Source organism: Siphateles boraxobius, unplaced genomic scaffold, assembly GCF_051911475.1.
Source record: "Siphateles boraxobius isolate OS27281-9 unplaced genomic scaffold, OSU_SipBor_1 66, whole genome shotgun sequence".
In the NCBI taxonomy this organism is placed as follows: Eukaryota; Metazoa; Chordata; class Actinopteri; order Cypriniformes; family Leuciscidae; genus Siphateles; species Siphateles boraxobius.
Window position 1 is genome coordinate 20,106,558 of NW_027509193.1, and position 23,563 is coordinate 20,130,120.

General features: G+C 37.7%; 1 protein-coding gene across 2 annotated transcripts in view; it reads right to left on the reverse strand.

The window, feature by feature from the left end:
• rarab (retinoic acid receptor, alpha b) overlaps window positions 1-23,563 on the reverse strand; it is a 152,345-nt gene that overhangs the window by 81,109 nt on the left and 47,673 nt on the right. For both annotated transcript variants that reach the window (XM_077212882.1, XM_077212881.1), the window contains exons 2-3: window positions 23,482-23,553; window positions 5,664-6,318 (exon numbers count right to left, since the gene is read on the reverse strand). In XM_077212882.1, the coding sequence (XP_077068997.1) occupies window positions 5,664-5,814 (151 nt within the window). In that variant the 5' untranslated portion in view covers window positions 5,815-6,318; window positions 23,482-23,553. The remainder of the gene's footprint in view (window positions 1-5,663; window positions 6,319-23,481; window positions 23,554-23,563) is intronic.

Genomic DNA, 23,563 nt, shown 5'->3' on the forward strand with positions numbered 1-23,563 from the left:
AAATACTGTACATTACTTGGTTAATAAGTTGTTAACAAATCATAAAAAACATTATCTAACTATTTTTATGAGGTAATTAAACAATAATAATTTTGTTAATTAAAGTGACAATGAATGAAATACTCTCTATTTATACAGAACACAACACTCAATGTATTTGTAACATCAAGAAGAATGGCATTTATGCTAATATCAGTCTGTCTCTTTCATCCTTATCCCGAAATTACTGTAGTCAGCCGGATCTGGACCTACACCTGGACACACCCACAACGCAGCCCTGAATGCCAGCAGAGAGCGTGTCAGCAAGAACAATCCCCTATGAAGACATCGTCGACATGACAGCCATCGGTACAGATCCTCAGCAAATACCACAAGAACCAGATAAGTCCTCTATGGGCAGCTTCGGCTCCGTACCGGCGTGACAGATCCAATCTTCAAGCAGAAGGAACTGGATGAATTATTTTAAATGCTATCAAGCCAAAATCTGACTTCTGACTTCGGATGCAGCCTGAATCATAATCACAGTGTGTTCATTCTGAGCCTGGTTTCTCCCAAGGTTTTTTTCTCCATTCTGTCACCTCTGAGTTTGGGATTCTTGCCACTGTCACCTCTGGCTTACTTAGTGGAGGACACTTAATATTCACCAATATGATTGATCTGACTGCACTGCTGCTGTTGTATGAGAACTGAACGGAGCTGGACAATGACATCACTGTTTTCTCCAGAGCTGCTTTAGAGATAAAATTAACTAGTTTAATAATTGATGACAATTGATCACAACGGAACTGTATCAACACTAAACTGACTTCAGCTGAACAATGACGCTATTTTTGTTTTTAGAGCTGCTTTCCAGACGAAATGACGTCTTTTTGCATAATTAAATCCTTTTCCTGTTATCACTGTAATAGTTTGAAACTATTTGTATTGTACAAAGCGCTACATAAATAAAGGTGACTTGACCTAACAGTGCTGTAAGTGACAATAAACTGAGATGTAAGTATAGACATGGGGTGCATTCAGCACTGAGAGGGATTTAACATTTTGTTGGCTTTGTCATGCATCTCAATCATGCAAATGATTCCACACAGCACAGCTACACGTCAAGGCTAAAGGTCACCTAAACATCGAGGGAAATGTAGTAGTATAAAAAGACATTCCTGTCGCATAAGCCAACTCATTCTGCTGTTGTTGCTCTGCTGTTGCTTACGAAAAGCCAATGAGACACAGCAGCAACAACATATCAAAAATTAATAAACCGAACCAAGGAGAGTCATCTTCATTTCCCAACAGAACTGAGCACAGTTGCAAAGCTTTGAATATTTCTATACTTTTCTTTCTGCAGGGACCCTAGAGGGAAGCAGGCAGGGGTTGTTGGTAGCTGATGCTAACCACTTTGTGGCATACAACTGCGTTCTAAATTTAACTCAAGTGGTGCTTGGGGGAGCTTGTGACAGAACAGAAGTTTGAATCTGAGGAAACGGAGCTATCAAGGATTAGGGCTATACAAAAAAATACAGCAGCCCAGATTTGTTGAAAATTGTCTGGAAGGCCCAAAAGAACACAACACCTGACAGGTCTGATCAGGGTAACACACTTCATTAGCCTGCGCTAACACTGGTGGAGACTGAGAACCTGAGCACAACCTATAAAAATAAACATAAATAACAATTGTTATTAATAAATAGATAAATAATGTTATTTATAAATCAATCAATCAATCAATCAATCAATCAATAAATAAATTAATAAATTTCATGCTATCTCTTATTGAATGTGGTCATACAAAGTAGGTTTAATTATTAACCATAAATGATTTAGAACATTTTTGTTATAGTACTTTAAATGAAGGATAGCAATCTAACACTGCGGGACACTCCTGAAAATGTCATGTCAACCCCCATGTGCATTTTGGAAGCACACACTTTTCAGAGCAGTTTGCCGAATTGCAAAATACACTACATTTGCTAGCGACACTAATGAAATCCGAATGAGTCTTCGCAGACCTCCAAGGTGTTCAAAAAAAGCGGAGTCATTCAAGTCATACTTAACTGACAAATCTGGTCACTTGCTTTTTTTAGTATACAAAGCCTCTATGATGATAGCTGAGTAATTCATGAATGAAGTGCCGAGATGTATAAATCTTGTACATGCATGAGCATCAGAGTTAGAATCACTTTCAATCTTCATCAGGAGGACAGGGGTCCAATTTCCTTTCTAGAAACCACACTGAAACACTCACATATCATGCTAACTAAGATATCCAAATCAGAGATAGAAGTCTGCTAGTTCTGCATAACCCCACTGAGCCCAAATCTAATCAAAATACCTTCCAGCTGCTTGAATTCTGTGCCTGGCAGTTGACACATCATTACAGCGCAGCAAGTGACACGTAGCACCCTGGGTATTCCTTCAAGCGGCTGTTTAAGTCAAGTTAGGAGAGCTCGACAATAACAGGCACCTCCATATCCATCAATATTCCATAGCCCAACTCCTCCGGAAGACGATAAAAATATATGCTCCGCACCCCATCGATCAGTGTTCTCTCATTTGGACCTCATGCAAACTCCTAAAGCCAAACCAACAAACTTATTTGGGTTTCACGGTGATACAGTCTCCTTGACTAATAGGCTTACCAGAGGAAATTCCATGCAAACTTTTGCATCATCTTCTGTAAGCAAAATAATAACGTTCCCATAACACCCCCATCTCCCTTTTCTCACATGGGCCGCCAAATTTTTGATGCACGTCTTTTCTCGCCTGACAGCGTGCGGAGTCTTTCCGCAAGTCAGCATGGGGTTTGTAATAATTAGCCCCAAGAGCGTCAGAGGGTTGTTCGTCACATAGCACTATGCAGAGTGGCACATTAGTAGCTCCAGGCCCAGGAGGGAGCAGCCGCTGACTGACTGCCAAATCCTTCCTGCCGACGGTGGTTGGCGGCAGCCACTGCATCAGGAGCTGACTTAAGATGTGATCCCACCCACCGAGTCAAAACATTATGTACTGTCATTTCAAGTGTGCAAAGTGGACGCCTCCACAGATCACTGAACCACACGACAACTCTTCCTCTCGGTAGGGATGATTGAAAGGCTACGATTGAAGACAAGGGAAACTAGAAATCATCCTGCTGTATAATTTACTCATTATGGACTTGTAATTGTAATATTATATTACATAACATATTATAATAAATATTGTGATTTTTTTGCGATACAAACTTGTCTTAAAACAATGTTTTAATAGCATTCCTGATTTACACATCAGTAGAAAGAACGGCATAGAGTTTTAATCATTTCCATGAATCAGTTCAAACTGTCATTTTTAATTAATCAAATAAAAACTCTCATACAGTGGTTGCCATAATTACTTAAAATTACCATTTTCTTTGACAGTAGCAGCAAAAATTGGTGTAAGAGTTCGGTTCGTTTCGATGAATCAGTTTCAAACTGTCATTTTCAAAATGAATCAATTAAAAACATTGACACAGTAAATTGCATCATTAAAAATTAAATAGCTATTTTTTTATTAGTATTAGAAAAAAAAAGGCATAAAAGTTAGGTTCATTTCCGTGAATCAGTTCAAATGGTCATTTTTTACAAATCAATTAAAAGAAAAAAATTGTGATTTGCATTATTGCCCCAATCTATTCTCAAAAAAGTTTAGGCGTGTCCCATCAGTTCAAACAGATAGTCCCGCCCCAAATTCACACCATTGGTAGAGCCAATATTACTTTGGGCTGGTTGGGATACTCAAATGTTTTGAAAGCGCCACAAAGCAACAATCTTTACATTTACGTACTCATACTTGATGATGGTTCTTCTTTTTGACCTATATTAGAGCAAATTAATAAATATCAAATAAATATATAAAATATTGTCAAAAATGATGAAAGATATTAAGATGATTTTTGGGATATACTGAACAGCCCTACTATTGTTCACATTAAAGAAGCTAAAGAAAGTAGACTTTTTCATGGTTCAATCAGTAATAATCAAGTACTGACATGCAAATACTCTTGCACAGACAGACCAAGCTAACCCACACAATTGTAGTTCACGTAAGGACGCTCACAACCCCAGGCGCTGTGGGCAGCACGGCATCTCGGTTTTGCCCAAAAACATTCCGGTGGTTTTTGCACCTCAAAGTGCAGAACAGACCAAACAACCAATGAGATCTGACACATTAAGACCTTATGATACATCAGGATCATGTACGGCTGTAATCAAATTCAATGCATATTAGTGGAAAAGAGAATAAAGCTGGGCATAAAAACACCTGTCAGATCACAGTCAAAAATGAACCAAAACTTCAGAGAGATTTTAAATAGTGAGTCACTCTAACATATTGATCTAAATTATATTTCATACATTTATGCATTTGCAAGCTGAAGTAGATTTTCAAAAGATATAAAGAGCCACATTTCAAAGCAATAAAAGCAAAACTCTCTTTAAAGATTTTAAAATGGTCCCTTAGTGGTTGTTGGAAAATTCAAGTTGGGCTTCAACTGTATTTAATCCAGGGTCTCCTAAGGCTTAATATGGTCAGTGGGTGATTTGTAAAGTACACACAGAAGCAACCACCATATCTGCAAGAATAGACTGTAGTGAGCACATCTGTAAAAGACATAGCAACTGTGCGATGTGGACTCATGCATTTTCTGCAAAGCTGCTTTGAAATGATGTGTATTGTGAAAAGCGCTACACAAATAATTGTGAATTGAATTGAACTGAATTATACAGAATATTTCAATGGAAAGCTGCATAGTCATCTGATTTTAATGACCAACCATTTCTCAAAAAGCTATCGTATGATTTCAGAAGTCTTGGAATAAACCGTAGTAACACGTCATATGAATGACTTATCGGTTACACTATCGTTAAAACGTTTGGGCCCTGTAAGATTTAAAACAAATATATATATACATACTTCTATGCAGCAAGAACACATTAAAATTGATCACTATGATATTTGTAGTAATTATTGTGCATTTGTGAGATAACGTTTAAAATTAACAAGTCACAACTGAGATTTAGTCACATTTTGAGATATAATATTCCCTTGTAGACTAGCTTGTTATTTGCTTATTATAAGGGACCATTTACACAGAATGCGAGATGCAAGTCAGTGGAATGAAAATAGACGCAAGCTCTTAACACAAATTTTTAAAAAGTTATACTTCTTTTAACTTGAGTACAACATCTTTAGTTCGCTGTGCCATGCACAAGATGATGCAAAAGACCTGAGCGCAATAGTCAAACATGTCCGTCTAGAGTAGGTTGACATAAAAACAATGGAAAAGCAGTGCATTGGAATGCACAAACATGTTCTGTGTAAATGGACTTGAAGGCAGAAATTGACTTTCATACTATAAACTATTGTTTTATGGGGAATACAAACTATATATATCATCATTTTCATTTTTGGGTGAACTGTTCCTTTAAGGTTTAGCTATGCTGCAACTGTAAGTCCTGATTGATTAGCCTCAGGTACCGGATATTTATTTAATTATGTACTTCTTGTTTATTTATTATGTACTTAATTTCACAATAGCACACTACAGAAAACACTTTCTCAGACCATCATGCACTGTTGTTTAAGTGTGACACACCTAAATTTTTCTAATAGCAAGTTGCAGATGTTTCACACTGGAAACAAGGGATACTTACTTGCAGGAGATGGAGTGCTGTATCCACTGACAGGAAGTCCTGGAAGTGAAGGAGGGGAGAGCCCTCCTAGCATATGAGGAAAGAAGTAAGGGTAGTGCGGCATAGGGAAGCCCCCTAAAGGGCTGGGGCAAGGGTTGCCGTTTCCAGACATGGCACGCTCAGATACAACACTGAGTCCCAGACCTCTGTGCAGGCTATCCGTGATGACGGATGTCTACTTTCCCATCATGATCTACTTTTGGTAATCCAACTAGGAGAGCTTTGTCTGCGATTGTCCGAGTGGGTGCTTACTATTGTGGCTGTAAGACAGAGACTGGTTAATGATTGGTGATCCAGGGTGCGTGTGGGTGGTTATGACACCATGCGATCACAGTGTACGGCTCACAGGTGTACTATTATTTGTTTTGGTGTTATGCAACTCTCTGGATACAATCCCAAAGTTTTCTTGGAATAGAAGTGTGTAAGGCAGTATATTCCAGCACTGTTTGAGAAGGGGTTTGATACTTCACGGGGATCTGAGCTCACTCCAAACCACCAGTTTTCAGGACGACTGACTAGGACGATGTGACGCAAGATGAATCGAGACCCGGTGTCCAGAGGTCACAAAATGCTCTCGGGTCAAACCTATCAGAGCGAGTCAGTCCAGCACGGTGACCTAAGAAAGACAGAAAACAGAGAAGAGGACATTTTTAGTTGTCAGATGTGTTTCCAGGCATGCATTTCAAATTGATACACAGCTAAAACGAAAAAGGTGTACATGGCTGATTTACAGATAATGTTATGTAGCTCACCCTTGTGCCAGTTAAAAGAATACTTGTCATTGGATAACGTACTTTTTCTGTATATATTATTAATATTTTAAGTAACTACCATTGTCAATTTTAATTCAATTCCATTTCATTTTGCTGTCATTATATCATAAATGCTTTTCCAGATCTTCAAACAACTCCTGAGAAGTAAATAGTGTGGATTATTAAATTATGTCTCAGTCTTCATTCCTAAATTAACATGTATAAAATCAGAAAGAACAACTACACTAAAAAGTTTCTAAACGTCTGCGGTTTGCAAGTTAAAAAAAAATGCTCACCAAGGCTGCATTAATTTGATCAAAAATACAATAAAACCGCAATATTGTGAAATATTGTTACAATTTTCAGCATTATTACTCCAGTCTTCATTATCACACGATCCTTCAGAAATCATTCTAACATGTTGATGTGATCCTCAAAAAACAACAACGTTTAAAACAGTTGTGCTGGTTAATATTTTTTTGTGGAAACCGTGATACATATTTTTCAGGATTTTATGATAATTATAAAATTCAAAAGATCAGCATTTATTTGAAATATAAATATTTTATAACATTATAAATGTCATTACTTTCACTTATAATCAATGTAATGCATCCTTACTGAAAAAAAACATCACCTTTTTCTAAATAAAAAAGTAAATGTAAATGAATGTAACCAAATGAATACACATGCAGAATCCCTGACAGCATTCAAAAGACAACTGAAACTCATCTCTTCCGTGAGTACTTAACATAAAAAAAATTTAGAAAAAAAAATTCCTTCTCTTTTAAATCTTTCCTTCCCTTTTAAATCTTCCCTTGTCTGGCTTTTGCTACTCTGAGCAATGCCTGAACTTTGTATTTTGAGCTCTTCTTGCGTTGTTTTTTCCCTCTTCACGATGACTCGCTTGCTTTTGTCCTCAGTTGTAAGTCGCTTTGGATAAAAGCGTCTGCTAAATGACTAAATGTAAATGTACATCTAATTCAGTCATGAAACTCTAGATGGTGCAGACTGATAGGTCCTTCATTCAATCTGTAATCACATCACAAACTGATTGGTCTCTGTTGCTTGGCTGCTTAGCATTTAAATAGTTTGGTTTTGTGTTTGCTATAAGTCTCGCTAAATGACATCTCTCCTAGCTCCACCTGCACAGATCTGCTAAGGGTAATTTCATGTACACTATTTGTGTGGTAGCAGTATGTATTATATGCTCACAGCAGCATGTCTGTGAATGTACTGACAGAAGCAAGTCTTTGTTCTTGCTCTGTAGCAGCGGCCGCAATAATAAACAGCAGCAGCAGCAGGAGTGTAGCAGATCTATTCCGCCAAGACCAAATACATTAACATTGTCGTATCCATTACCATGCTAAACTATTCCGAGAGTTGTCATGATAGAAATACTGATTCAAGTAATTTTAGTGTCAATAATAACTAAAGAGTACCATACTGAACATGTTGTAGAATCATTAGAAACAGTTATGTTGACTTAGGGTACGTTTATACGACAACAATGTATTAAAATCGAAAGGTTTTCCACATACAGACGACACCACTGTCAAAATGATCCCTATTCACACGAATCTTTGACAATGATTAAAAACGCTGTATTATGCAGCCAGGCCAGTAGTTAGTGAAGTCACTTTGTAAAGAAAAACTAAGCACCTATAGACTGAACACGTAATACACATTCGCATGACGTCACAGGTTTCACAAATTTACGTCACCGTTTTCACAAATTCACAATTGTGTAGTTTTGCAGAGACGATAACACTATCATCAACAAAAACTTGCACTTTGAAACCTGTTTTCAAAAGTCTGCATTGTCAGGCCCCCAAAACGCTGTTTTCATGTAACTGAATGGCCAAAACCAAAAATAGTTTTGCAGATTTAGTTTAGGAAATCGAATACATCTCTGCTATGGAAGTACGCGATTTCAGACACACAAATGTGTGAACGGCTCCTTACACTAATGTTACAACCTGTAACTGCTTTCAAATTAGGCTTTAGACTTCTCAGTTGACTCTGAGAAGTGTTCACCTCTTTTTTGATTTGAATTCTCGGCACAAAAATGCACAAAAATCCAGGCCACATAAGAATATTATCCAATCATTTTTACTAAGTCATGAGCACATTTTACTGAAAATCACATGGAAATCTCCAGTTCATTCCTCTGGGATGGTCTGTAAAGCTTGTCTGAGTTAGCATCAGTTAAACCCCATGTTCATAATCATATTAAAATCTAATTGATGTTCTTAGTATAAAGTACCAATAACAGTGTAGTATTCTCAGCTCTGTTCTACATATTTAAATCAGAATTTCCACCAAATATCCAGAGAAAATGCAAAAAGTCTGCCTAGTCAAATTGTCACCCTGCTCTGTAGATATATATCATTATCAGTACTAGCCAATGAAAAACCTATATCCCATATTATACAGTGTTAATCACTACAGACCACACACAGATTAGATACAATGATTGCTGAACTCTGGTTTAATAACCATAGGAATGTGATCTCCATTCTAATCGTCTAACTGACAGACATCTGGAACATCACAATACATCCAGTTTGACATTATACCTCAGCAAGAATATAAATAAACTGAGAAATTAGAGAAAGAAAGACTGCGAATTTACACTCAGGGCCTGTTCTTGAGCACTGAACCCAGCTTGACAGCGTGGGAAAATGCTGCCAAGGTCTTCCCCAGTGAGCTTGTTAACTGGAGTTCCCTCAGGAACACAGAGTAGGATCTTCACACAGACCGTCTGTCAGAAACCCTCATTAACACTATCTATCTGGGCATAACCTGGACAAAAATGCGAGAGCGCAAACTGTAAGGAGGAGGAAAAACACTGTTTGAAGAACCAGTGAAGATCAAAAAAAAAAAAGAGTGTCTATCTGTAATCAATCTGTCGATCTGCAAGCCGGTCGTGCTTCATCACTATCCTTGCGTCTATTTATCCGCAACTCTCAGGTCCATTTGTATGACCATATCTGGCGTCTTTCTGCTCAACTCTACCCATCTATTCTCAGGACTACACAACAGATACGAAATACTGCACAAGTAAATCTATTTCAAACATTCTCCCATATGGAATATGGATTATGAATCTCCCTGAAGGCATGCAGAGCATCATGGATGTACCGCTCGAAGGGGGAATGAGAAACCGAGAGAAAAAGTCTAAAAAGAAGGCAGCAAGAGGGAGAGATCAAAGCCGAGAAGGAGAGAGTGAAGACACCTTATTGTGCTGCACACGGCTCTCAAATCTCACTCATACATTATTAAACGGCGTACTAAGTAGGTTAAACCCCACTGGTACCCTTTACATAGCAATGAACTCACTAATTCAAACTAATTCAATGCCAAAGAGTGTGTGAGAACGGGTGATAAAGAGAGATTAGAGGATTCATGTATTTGTGTGAAAGATAGACACAAATGAAGATACCAAGAAGGAAAAAAAGAGTAGCTATACATTTATTTGAAACATTTCAGTAAGACAATTAAACAGTTTTAAGCATAAACTCGATGTATTCGATTTATGACAAGAAACAATATCAAGTAAATAAAGCTTTTAGTGTATGATGACTGTTAGCTTTGAGGCTAAGCTATATGCTAGTGTTCTTCTAAGAGTTGAAAAAAATAATATTTAGCAGATAAAACCTTTCAAATGTAAAGCAAGTACCTTTGAAATGTTCAGTCTTTTTCTTCCGTAAAAATGGACCAAAAATATTGATGACTCATCCACTAAAAAGTTTGGTACAATCAAATGCTTTAAAGAATGAGAATGTCCCTCCCTCTAATGCCAAAGCAATTAGCAATCATGGTTTGGGCTTGTGAGGCAAGTTAAAGTCTATTGGATTTATAATAACGTAATTCATATTATGTTCAGCTAGAACACATTAAATTAATAAAAAATAACAGTAAAGACATTTATGTCAAAAAAAGATTTGTTTCAAATAAATGTTGTTCTATCTAGATCCATTCTTTCTATTCATGAAAGAATCCTGAAAGAAATGTATGACAGTCTCCACAAAAATATTAAGCACCTCAACTGTTTTCAATAATAACAATAAGAAAAGTTTCTTGAGCAGCAAATCATCATAATAGACTGATTTCTGAAGGGTCATGTGACTGAAGACTGTATTAATGATGCTGAGAATACAGCTTTGATATCACAGGAATAAATAGAAAAGAGTTATTCTAAATTGTAATAATATTTTAAGACTTCTTTCAAAAACACACACACAGAAAAACAATTACTGCCAGTTAACTTTTGAATGGTAGTGTACATGTCATTATGTCCTGATCAAACTTCATGTTTCAAGAGGAAATCTATCAGCACATGTAAGAAAAATCTGCTTCCAAAGAGATTTTGCTGGATCTTCATGAAACTACTTTTAAATACCCATTACACGTTGATATAAGCTCTGACACGCATGCATATCTCAAACACGAGCAGTGCATATATACCACATACATAACACACAGTTAGAATCAAAACACTCGCCAGCTGAGGTGGCATGCATAATCAGAGGTGCTTATGTTCACTATAGTGTATAAGGGACACACAAAAACACACAAATAATCTGACAATGAAAGTAAGTGTGGGTGAAGGCACACTAGTTCCCATGCAAATCATACACGCAAGACTTGAAGGTGATGCACAGCTCAGCAAAAACACTGACATACACACACTCAGAGTGAGAAACTCATGTTTCATACCAAACCATCAGAAGTGCCCTCCACACACACACACACACACACACACACACACACAAACACACACACACACACGTTGGGTTCCATTTTTACTTCAACATTTGCAATGGATTTTATAAATATAAACCTTGTAAAATGTTACCATCTAAAATCTATTTAAGGTCAATTTGCTCATACATGTACTTACGATCTGATGAACAAAAGGCATGCAATGTCAATCAACCATGTATATTTGAATGGAAGAAGATGTTTCAATAGAAATCTAGACCTCAGTCATAAATTATCAATCTTTCTATATATGGATACACTGCAGGCACATTGACATCATTCATTTATCATGCATGCGCTTCAGCAATGTGCCTTCACAATCTCATCTTATAAATTTTTTAGTGCTTACCTTAACCGGCACCACATGAATCTCATGCAATTGTGTGTGTACATACTTAGGCTGTATATCTGCTGAAATATACACATTTGTGTACACGTATGCGTTTCAAAACATGGTGTGTGGTTGTCTCTTGGACCAGGGAGACTATTTTTGAATGACAACAGGGTAAAGAAATGGCATATCTTGAGGCGATGATTAGAAAATAGAGCCTGAGTCTGTGTGTGAGAGAACAGATGATCTGGCAGACTGAGGGAAATGTGCAATAACAAAAGGTCAAGGTTCGTGCCCCAAGATTCAGGAACCTTGACCTTTGCTATTTCAACATAACTGAGAGAGACATTTGGACCTACTTTAGGAGCTTACATACACACACACACACACACACACACACACACACACACACACACACACACACACACACACACACACACACGCGCACACACACGCACACACACACACACACAAAAACTTCAGTGTTTCCTTTTCACTCTCCGAATTTGCCAGTGGCATTGGTCCATGTCTCACATATTTGCAGTAATGAATGACTTAGTGAAAGCAACATTCAGCAACAGTGGTACAGACTACAACTGTCAACAGTATTAATTAGGGGCCAAGCACCGAAGGTGCGGAGGCACCTATTTTATCTGTTCCGGTTCTTATTATTCTTCTTTCCTCTGATTTCGGAGCTCATGACGATTCGATTGCACCCTATGACGTCATTTAAGGCGTCATAGGGTATATGACCCTATGACGTATATGACCATCTGTCATAAAAATATGTCCGACGGTTTGTCAGATTTTCACCAAAATTGCACCAGATCATCTTCAGGCAATGGGGACCAAAAGTTATGGAATTCAAGTTGATTCGTCAAACCGCTTTCAATAAACGCACAAACAAATTTTACTTAGCGCTTGCGAAAACAGACGTAAGGCTGTATCTCCGCAATGCTTTACGTATTGAGACCAAACTTGGTACATGTCTTCACAAGCATGACCTGAGGCTACATGCGCCACGTACTGGTTCGGAGATACAGAAAATGGCTATTTTTGCTTATAACTTCTGAACGGTTTGTCCAAAAATCATAAAAGTTGTGTCATTAGATTCAAGGCGTCATGTCGAGTCGACTGATATAAATTTTTCCCAGATCGGCCATTTTGGCTGTCGGCCATTTTGAATTATGTGCTACAATGCTGTATTTTCTGAACGCATGAACAAATTGTTTCGAAACTCGGTATGGGTCATCAGTACGATGCCCTGAAGGAGCATGATACGTTTTGAAACAGCCCCACCTAGTGGTAAATTAATTTTTCAAATCCTTATAACTCTGGGTGTGGTTGACTTATTTTCACGCGAGTCATCTCGTTATGTTCCTGAATACTTGCCGAGTCCAACGATACCACCCATGCTAGGTTTTCGCCATACGGTTTGTGTAGCGTTGAGATTTAGCGCTTAAAAGACATTTGCTAATATCTTCAAAACCGCTACTCCGATCGAGACGAAACAACCGTCAGAAGTTTGGAAACATAGGTTGCTGGCTAAACACCAATGCCAAAATGTCAAAATATTGATAGTTAGGGGTAGTAAAATCCAATCAAAGTCAAGTGTCAGTCATTTTTTTATGTGATTTTTCATATAAATGTCTATAACTCCAAAAAAAATGAGATATTTTCACCAAATTTGACACACACATGTATGGGCTCACTATAAGGTCACATATTAAAAATGGTGGTATTCAGCCTCTTGGTGGCGCTATAATACAACAAAATGTGAAATTCCCATTGACTTCAATGCAATATTGTGAATATAAAATGCTATACATAACAAATGCATTGGTGTAACATTACAAAACTCAGAATGTGCCATCAGCACCATCTCCTGAAGGTACTCAAAAGATTTTCAGACAGCGCCATCTTTTGGTCAAAAGTTGTAATTAAATGTACAAAAATGCTAATAACTTTTGAATGAATTTGCCTCTTGCAATGACACTGGTCTTAATAGATTCCTTGGGTTATGCCAAAAACATAGATACCAATTTTGCCATAGTCAGCCAAACTTCCTGTCCGCCATCTTGATTTTCATTCAATACCTACTTTTTCAAACTCCTCCTAGACTGTTTGTCCGATTTTCACCAAAATCGAATTGTATCATCTCCAGACCGTGCCGACTAAAAGTTATGGATTTCGTGTTGATATACGAAACCGTTTTCATATACCACAGCATCAAAGTTGAGGCATGCTGCCAAAATGACTATTCAGGCTTTATCTCTGCAATGCCTTGACATTTTGAAACCAAACTTTGTACTGTATGTGTCATTGTCACCTCACTCTGACCACATCACATCGATTTCGTAATTGCGCCACCTATAGGTCGAAATTGATAAACCATTAAATCATCCTATAAGTTACTTTATATGTGATTTTTCAGCCATTTGCCCAAAATCCTCTTAAAATGTCTCTAATTGCTCCTTGCTGCAGTTGGTCTGACACTCCCAGCCATGTTGGCATGTCTTATCGTCTTCTTTTGCGCTTGGCCCGGTAATGGCTGCTTGCATTTTAATATAGGTATTTATCGATTTTCAGCCATAATTTGAAAATAAATATCAGACAGAATTTTAATATCGGTACATCTCTAAAATAACTATTTTGTTGAGCATGCTTTAGTACCACTACTACAAACACCACTTTTCTTTCTAGGGTCTCAAAGTATCACTTATCCAAAAAAAAAAACAACAACAAAAAAACACTTGCACACACACAATGATATATGACGTCTGGGCCGACTACTCTCTTGCTACAAACGGACCAAAACCACCGGGGAAGAAACCACCCTTATAAAACACTCCCTAATCTGACCATCATTTACTCCGCACACACATATAGATATAAAAACTCCCTCAATATATGTATGCAGCCAAATTATACAGTCAGACACAAACTATATGTGAGGGGAGGAATATTAGAGTAAAGTGACACTCTTTCCATGAGAAAACTCCTCTGGGGACACTTAAGTGTGCTGCAAGAAACGTTAGACCAAAAGCCCTTGGAAAGAGACCACACATTAAAGGGGAGTAAGAGTTAAGAGTATCTGGCAACCTTTCAAAAGAAAGGACAGGGCGTGTAAACATATTGCAAGGCAAGTAGAGAGAAAAAAATTAAGGGAATTGGCAATCTTCCTGACAGGTTTTATGGAGTAAGTGGTTGGATTGAATCAACCAATGGATGTTTAGAGTTAAAACGAATCCTAAAGGATCTGGCTGCTGTCTAGACCACAAACGGAGGGGGTTTTGAATGCCGTCCCCAAGGACTTCCTGGACTTGGACTGCTGGACTCATTGATTAGCATTTGTTCAAGGCCAGAGGTCAATACAATGTACTTGGCATGGCTGTGTCTACAAGCGCCACTGTCAGATAAAGTGCTTGCTTAACACACACACACACACACTCACACACACACAAAGAGCAAGAGCGAGAGAGAGAGAGAGAGAGAGAGAGAGAGAGAGAGAGAGAGAGAGAAACACAATTTCCTCTCTCTGAAATAAAAGGTTGTTTTTTGCTTCAATGTCTTTTTGTTAAAGATGTCTCTGTTCATTAGCATTAGCCATTAGAGAGGCATGAGAGAGGGAGATGGGGGAGAAGGGGGGAAAGACAGAGAACGAGAGAGATGATGAAAGTCCATAGCCCAGTAATGGGCTCTATTTCCCCTTCCCCTCGTCCATTAAGACAGCCAAATGAAATGAAGGGAAATGAATTGAGACGGCAGACATGTGGTAAAGGAGACAAGTGGGAGAGAGGGAGGGTTTGAGAGTGAGGGAGGGGAGGTAGTTTCAAAGGTCATTACTATAGGTATGAGATGAGCAGAGGTAATAAATCTACGCACTAAATGAGGACTATCACCTTTACGAGGGAGAGAGAGCTAAATGCATGTGTACGCCATGCATATAGAGTGTGCCAAGGGAGCGTTTCAATTAGACAGGAAGAAAGGCTTGATCTATAGATACACACGTGATCACTATTCACTCAATGCAATTGCAGCATGCATGTTAGGAGCAGGCCTATCCTCACAAAAACATGCGTCACCATGTTTTCTGTCCACTACCATGATGCCAATTTGGAATGTACCGATATTGAAATTCTGACAAATATGCAGATAATTATTTTCATGTTATAGCTGATAACTGATAAATTGCTAAATTAATGTTTAAGTGAATGGTTAAAGGTGAAGTAATCGTGTTTAAAAAACACCCCTCCTTTCATTGATCTGCCCCCAAAATGCACGAACATGCTATGCAAGAGTGCATGTCTTTTTATCATAGCTGAAGCAAAGCACACACACACACACCTGGTATTTGAGAAAACGTTTCTTACTGGATGGTGAGTGTGTGTTTTATCTGCGGGCGGTCAGTAAGATTAATAGCATCCATCAAATATAAGAAAGAATGTGTCCAAAATTCCAAAGTACCAGTTGTTGTGGTAAATAATTGCAGAATTAATAAAGATATTAATACATATCCATATGCTATAATGAAGACACAATCATTGAACTGATATGACTAATACTAAAAGTATTGTCTAATTTTGGTGACTGGAACACATTTTAGTGTCATATAGAATCTAATTATGAGTGTTTGTGTGAATAAAAGGAATAAGAGAGAAAAGAGACATATACATGCCGCTAGACATGTATATTTTTCCATGGTAACCAAAAGTTATAGTAAAGTCTTTACACAATTTTGTGTCTGTCTCATAGGCCTATTATTTTCTGTGATCTCCCACCTAGACTGTTTCCCAGAAACCCAAGGGTGTCCTCTTGTTACCAGGTGATCTTTTTAAAGGTCTTTCCATTAGTGCCCATCAACAACACTGTGTTGACAGAGAGAGAGAGAGAGAGAGAGAGAGAGAGAGAGAGAGAGAGAGAGAGAGAGAGAGAGAGAGAGAGAGAGAGAGAGAGAGAGAGAGAGAGAGAGAGAGAGAGACTGAGTGAGAGTGAGAGAGAGAGAGAGAGAGAGAGACTGAGTGAGAGAGAGAGAGAGAGAGAGAGAGAGAGAGAGAGAGAGAGAGAGAGAGAGAGAGAGAGAGAGAGAGAGAGAGAGAGAGAGAGAGAGAGAGAGAGAGAGAGAGAGAGAGAGATTGGCTACAAGCTGAGCATGCTGGGCTCTTATTGCACACAGAACGAGGCAGAAACTGAATTCTTGACCTCATGCCCTAACTACACAAATTATGATCACCTTCCTTCATCCAGCAGACAATTTTCAATCTAAAATGGATCTAATCCATTGAAGTGTCTCTGCACCTTCTGGGGTTTTATCCAGATAGATAAACCATGCTACATAAAATTATGTCTTGCATTATAATATGGCCAGTGGAACAAACAAGAATAAGCTGAATGTGACCCGCAGGCTTTGCGCAGTGATGAAATATTAGTACACAGTGATTTAAAAATGTGATTCAAAATATAAATTTTATAAGGATAGTTCACCCAAAAATGAAAATTCTTTTATAATTTACCCACCCTTGTGTCATTCAAAACCAGCCTATCTTCCAAAAACAGAGAAGTTAATCAGATGTTGACAATAGTTAAGTTTCCATTCCAAAGAAGAGAATTTAACTTGCGCGCAAAATTGAAATATCACATAAAAATTTATGAATAAAGCACCGTTTCCATCCACCAAAGAAGACAGAGAAAATGGTCACTTCTTGATAAACTGCCGCCAACTATTGCTAAGAAAAATGTAAGTTGCTGCTGTAGGAGAAGTCACTGGGGTGTTTTTGTATACATCATAAATGACTTGCACCTCAGAGCGTGCAGACGAAACGCAATAAATGCAGTCATGTTATCTTTGTGTATGGAGGCATCCGCCTGCTGTTTGGGAATACTGTCATTTAATACAGTTCTGGGAGGTAATTATACTGAACCACTTTGACGACAGACTTTGCTCATACATTTCAGAATTTCAGAATGACCAAAACTCCATTTCAGATGCTGTGCAACGAGATCGATCTGCTGGTTAGTCCAGTTATTCAGTCTCATCGCAAAGTCACATGACTTTTTTGATTCGCATCAAGGAATTTATTTAGTAAATGTGTTTCCATAGTAGTTTATTAGCATGTTTTCTTATCTGATAAAAAATGTATCTCCCTCAATTGAGTGCAATAAGCACATACTTTTTTTATGTGTTTTTTTAAATTTATGCACATCTCCAGTTTTTTGTGCAATATTCCAAAGTCTCCATAAAATAGGTGGATGGAAACAGCAATTGGTGATAAAATGATGATAAAACCAATGCTGAAGTTATATGAAAGTTTTGTTTGAGGAAGACACCAAGTTTAATAAATTTAAGTACACATTTGTGTACACTACCAGTCAAAAGTTTGGGGTCGGTAAGATTTTGTATGTTTAAAAAAAAAAAGAAGGCTTATGCTCACAAACTGTAAAATTGTAATATTGTGAAATATTATTACAACTTAAAATAACAGATTTTTTATTTTAATATTTTAAAATGTAATTTATTCCTGTTATTGCAAAGCTGAATTTTCATTATCGTTACTCCAGTCTTCAGTGTCACATGATGTGCGAAATCATAGAAATCACTCTAATGTGATTATTTGGTGCTCAAGAAACATTAATAAGTCATTAGCGAATAAGTCATATGGACTACTTTTATGCTGCTTTCTTGTCATTTTTGAAGCTTGACAGCCCCTGGTAACCATTTACTATCAATATCTGAAAAAGAGTATCATCAACATCTCCTTTTATGGTCTATGGGGGAACAAAGGTGTGGAAAGTCATGAGGGTTAGTAAATGACAGCAGAATTTTAATCTTTGGCTGTACCATCCCTTTAAAAATCCTTTTTTGCAATGTTTATTATTTCTTTGGCCATGTAAACACTGTTTATAATGCCAAAAAACACTTTTAAGAATATTGAATCACAAAAAAATGAAAGCGAAAGAGAGAAAAGAAGAACAAGACGGTCTCAGAACCTCAGCTAAGCAAGATAAGAGGTATGACTGGCTGAGAGAAATGAGGACACTGGTCAGAGAAAGAGAGAGCGATAGAAAAGAAAGAGAAATAAAGAGAAAGAAAGAGAGAGAGATAGAGAGATAGAGAGAGAGATTCACAAAACACAGAGGTCTACTCACACTGTAAGGAATAAGGGTGTCTTCTGTAGGAGGGTGATGGGCACATGCAAATGGCTTTTACCCCACAGAACGATATTGGATTCTGGGAAACCCATCTGTTACGTGGCGCCCACACCAGAGAATATTACGAGGAAGACGGCGCTGGAGGAGGGTGGAAGGGGCCGGGGCAGGAGGGGGGTGGGGGGTTGGGCAGATGATAGATAGCAGTCTGAGTTTTAATCAGCACTGCGCCTCTAGCACTTTCTGCCCGCCTTATCCGTCAAGCGGCTCACATGACCCTAACTGAGGAGAGAGGAACTCTTTCCCCCTCATGCATACCTAACCTCCCTCCTTCCTTCGACTCCTTCTACCCCAGAGAGAGAGAGAGAGAGACGGGGGAATATCTTCTCGCACCATCTCGCCGAAACTGCACTAAAAGGCACCGGCTTTAAGGCTGACGTACAGTGTTTCAGCACGGAGGGTCGAACTGTTTCACCTTATCTCAAAATTACACAGGAAACAGATCTTACCATGAGTGATATAACGTCGCACTGAAGTGTAGAGTGAACATTTTTGAGATGCGATTGGGGAAATGATCTTAAAGCGAGTACGGGCTCAATACATTCATGCTTGTTATTAGCATTGGAAAGCTAATTAAAAACAAGTGGAAAAAGCAGAGACACAAGCCTCCGTTGGCACATGAAACAGCATCATCTATCACAGATAGCAATGAAAGCCATATCTCTGGGTTAGGTAGATGAAACGGTGGGCTGAGTCTGGAGTAACAAAGGCATATCATTTCACATGACTGATACAGCTATAAGGCTTTAATATGGTTTGGAACGCTACTCCTCCTAATGATGCTATTACTGGCAATAACCAAACCCCCTCCAATAGCTTTGGCACAAACAGCATGTCGCCCCATAAACCAAGTCTGCAACTCTTAACCCTTTCACGCCTTAGAAGATATTTGGACAAGAAACAAAAACTAAAAGAATTTGAGAGAAAAAAATATTTTGTGTACATTAAAGACTTTAGCAGTGTCCAAAAGTAAGACATGGTCAAAATAAATACAGATCCAACTGAGCTCTGGCTTGCCATTTGGTCTGTTAATTTTCTTGCAAAATAATGCATGGTATAAATAGTACAATACACAATGGAAGAATAATACTACAAACTGTCTGATGTAAGCGAAACCGATCAGGTGAAAAAAGCGTTGTATTTCCTACATTTTCCTTAATTATCACTTTGATTTGATTCACTCATGTCAAAAACAGAAATAAAAATAAGTTTGAAAATTGTTCTTTGCTAAAGTTGACTTTAAAAAATTTAAAATGACAAAATAATTTTTGTGAGAGCTGATGGGCTTACTGGCTATATACTTTACCAACCATGAAATTGTGAATTTATAATATTTATAATATATACATTTAAAAATATATATTTAAGACCAGTAATTTGCACCATTGACAGGTTTATGAAACATTTTATTAATTTTTTTTTTACCTGCACGGAAAGAGCTTAATAAATCTTATACAACTGTTCAAAAGATTTTTGAAGGAAATAAATACTTTTCTTCCGCATTAATTAAAGGATTCATTCCTTTGATTAAAATTGACAGTAAAAGACAAATTACAAATAAATCACAAATAAATGCTATGCTTTTGAACTTCCTATCCATTAAAGAATCCTAAAAAACTATATCATTTTCCACAAAATTATGAAGTGGCACAACTGTTTTCAACACCGATAATAACAAATGTTACTTGAGCACAAAATCAGTATATTAATATATCCATATAAATGCAGTTTCATGGTATATATATGGCTAGTAAGATGTCATCTGCTATTTGGCAGGTTTTTTACTAATATAATTTTGGACTCTGCTTTAATGTGAATGAGTATTGATGGCACAGGATGAGATAACTGCTCATGTTCCGAGTGTCATTTGTAATCACATTCTGTACATAAATCACATTGGCATTTAAGGCAACAAAAGTAGCTTTTTACAGTAAAATAAGTAATCCTACACATATATACAATAATACACTATCCACTGTTAAACACAATACACTGTACATTTCTTGTCTGCTTAGCAAAATGAAGACTGGAATGACTCAAAATCATCGAGGTCTGATCAAATATCAGACTCGAATGAATGTTGACCACAGTGACGACACAATAAAACAGCATATCACCTCTAAATTCAGTTCCCAAATCCAATAAATTCAACAATCCCTACAAATCAACATTCCTACAAACCGCTGAACATACATCACGTAGCGGGCTTCCTAAATTTATGTCAGCCAGCTGTTACGTGCCAAAACAAGTCTCTATCATACAATCCTTCATCACGACAGCCCGTAGGATCATCATATTATTCCAGATGAAATCCCTGGTGTCTGAAAGAACGATCGCTTGTGTCAGATACTGAAAATGGCAAAAAGCTGCAGCCTGCTTTTTGATTCTTTCTGGGCGCAAAGTAGAACAAGTGTGCCTGCCAGCGCTGTCATTACCCTTGGCTTCAATTAACATCAAATGAACATCAAAACTAAAATAGCCTGATTTAAAGAAGCCAGCAGAGCAACCAAGCAGAGCGGGTGCACATTAAAACATTTATGCAATCGAGCTATAGGGAGAGAGATCCACTTGTTTGCCAGACCGTATGCATGAGAGGACACACTGACAAGATTGAGCGATGTTTTCACAAGCAAATGAAGAGGGAGGTCTTGATATTTTGAGAGGGCCTGAAGAGACAGAGAGCATGCTGCATTGCACAGACAGAGCACGGTTCTCTTGGCATCGCTTAGAACTTTTTCTGGTAACGGCACTCGCTTGATTTTGAGCAACGACAACAATTACATCCTTTTGCTGCTGCGTGCAGTTTTTGAGTCTGGCCCACGAATCCCTCAAACTCGAGCAGCCAAAACCAATCTACTCTCAACATTTTTTATATTACTCCTCTCAGCGTGCATGAGATGTCTTTTTCAAGTGCAGCAACTTCAAAGCGAGGACGAGAGTCCCAGTGGGAACGAGGAGGAAGTAGAGAAGATAACATTGAAGTGTTTGGGGTGATGCGCATTCGCCAAGTTCCCTCCGCTGATACGCAGGGGAACCACTCTGAGAGGAGAAACCTTTTTTTATAAAGGATGTAAACTACATGCTAATGAGCGAAAGAGACAATAAATAATTTGCAAGGTTTTTTAGTAGCTGACAAGGCATTGTGGGGTCATTATGCTCCTTTTGATGTAAATCTGGTTTGCTTTTTGTTATCGAGAACTAATTAAATGCCTTGTGAATTGCATTGTCCAGAAACAAAAAGTACAGTAAAGCACATTTAAAAAGTTTAAGCAACAGTTCACTCAAAAATGAAAATTCTGTCATAAATTACTCACCCTCATGTTGTTCCAAACCTGAATGGCTTTCTTTCTTCTTTGGAACATGAGAACTGTTTTTGTCAATGGGGACCAAAACAACATTGAACACCATTGACTTTCATTACACAGAAAAAAAAAACTCGATAAATATATTAAAAATATATATTTTATTTTGTGTTCCACAAAAGAAAGAAAGTATATTTTATTACTTAAATACAATGATTTTGAATAAAAGCCAAAATCTTGAGGCTACAAAACCTGAACTAAAAAGACTGCAAACTACTTAATACTAATATTTAAACAACAAACTACATAATATTCAGCAATATTATGGATTTGGCTGCACTGACACTACACTGACACTATCCGATAAGGACAGAACTGAGCAGGAAAATGACATCACTGTTTTCTCCAGAGCTGCTTTATAGTTAAATTTTACTCATTTCATCATTGATGAACTTTACACAGATATTGAACGGAACTATATCAACACTGTACTGACCTCAGCTGAACAATGAACAATACTATTGTCTTATTAGAGCTGCTTTACAGCCGAATTGAACTTTGTTTACATCATTGATAATTATTTCCTGTTGATCACTGTCTCCTTTGAAACAATCTGTATTGTATAAAGTGCTTTATAAAAAAGGTGACTAGATTACTCACTCCTGTTTTCTTTTTGTTTATAATGTCTCTGCACTGCTGCCAGTCACTTTGCAAAATATTGCAACAGAAAACACACAAGTTAAAAGGCTTTTAACATGTTACATGTAGTTACTGTAGTAAAAACTATATAAATTATACATAATTACATGCAACTAACCCTAAACCATACCCCAATCCTAACCCCATAGTACCTACATGTAGTTAATTATTATTACACAGTACTTAAAAGGCATAATTACACTAACATGGACACCTATAAAATAAAGCTCAAGCGTAAACAAAGCAACTCAAACAAAATCACATAAAATATTTCCATTTTGAAAAATGTTCCATTCAAACACAACCAAATTCACTTTATATATATATTGGTCTTCTAACTGTGGCATGGACACGTCCCAACTGTCCATACCCAAATCTACATCTACAGTCAAGTCAATTCATTTTCAGGAAGATTTGTATCCATTTTAGCGTTCTGCAAGTGTGCTAACAGAGCTGTGCTGTGTGACTAGGAGTGACAGGATTTGTAGTGATGGATTTGAGGAGGGAAACAGACTCCACATGAAGCTCATATCCTGGTTGGCGTTCGAAACGCTCTTTAAGATGCTACAATCTGATTAGAAGCTACATGGAAATAAAATATGACATGCATCCATTTTCTCTGTTCTTTTTTTACGCCAGCTCATTTATTCCCCATTTCTTCTGCTGTTGAATTCTTTAAGAAGGGGCCAAATAAAGCAGCTTTAATGACTGAGTAGAGTTACCTGCTGCTGGATTTCTCAGTCTTAAATCTCTTCAGACAGTCACAGGAACAGCACCACACCAGAGAGAAACACCTGAAAGAGA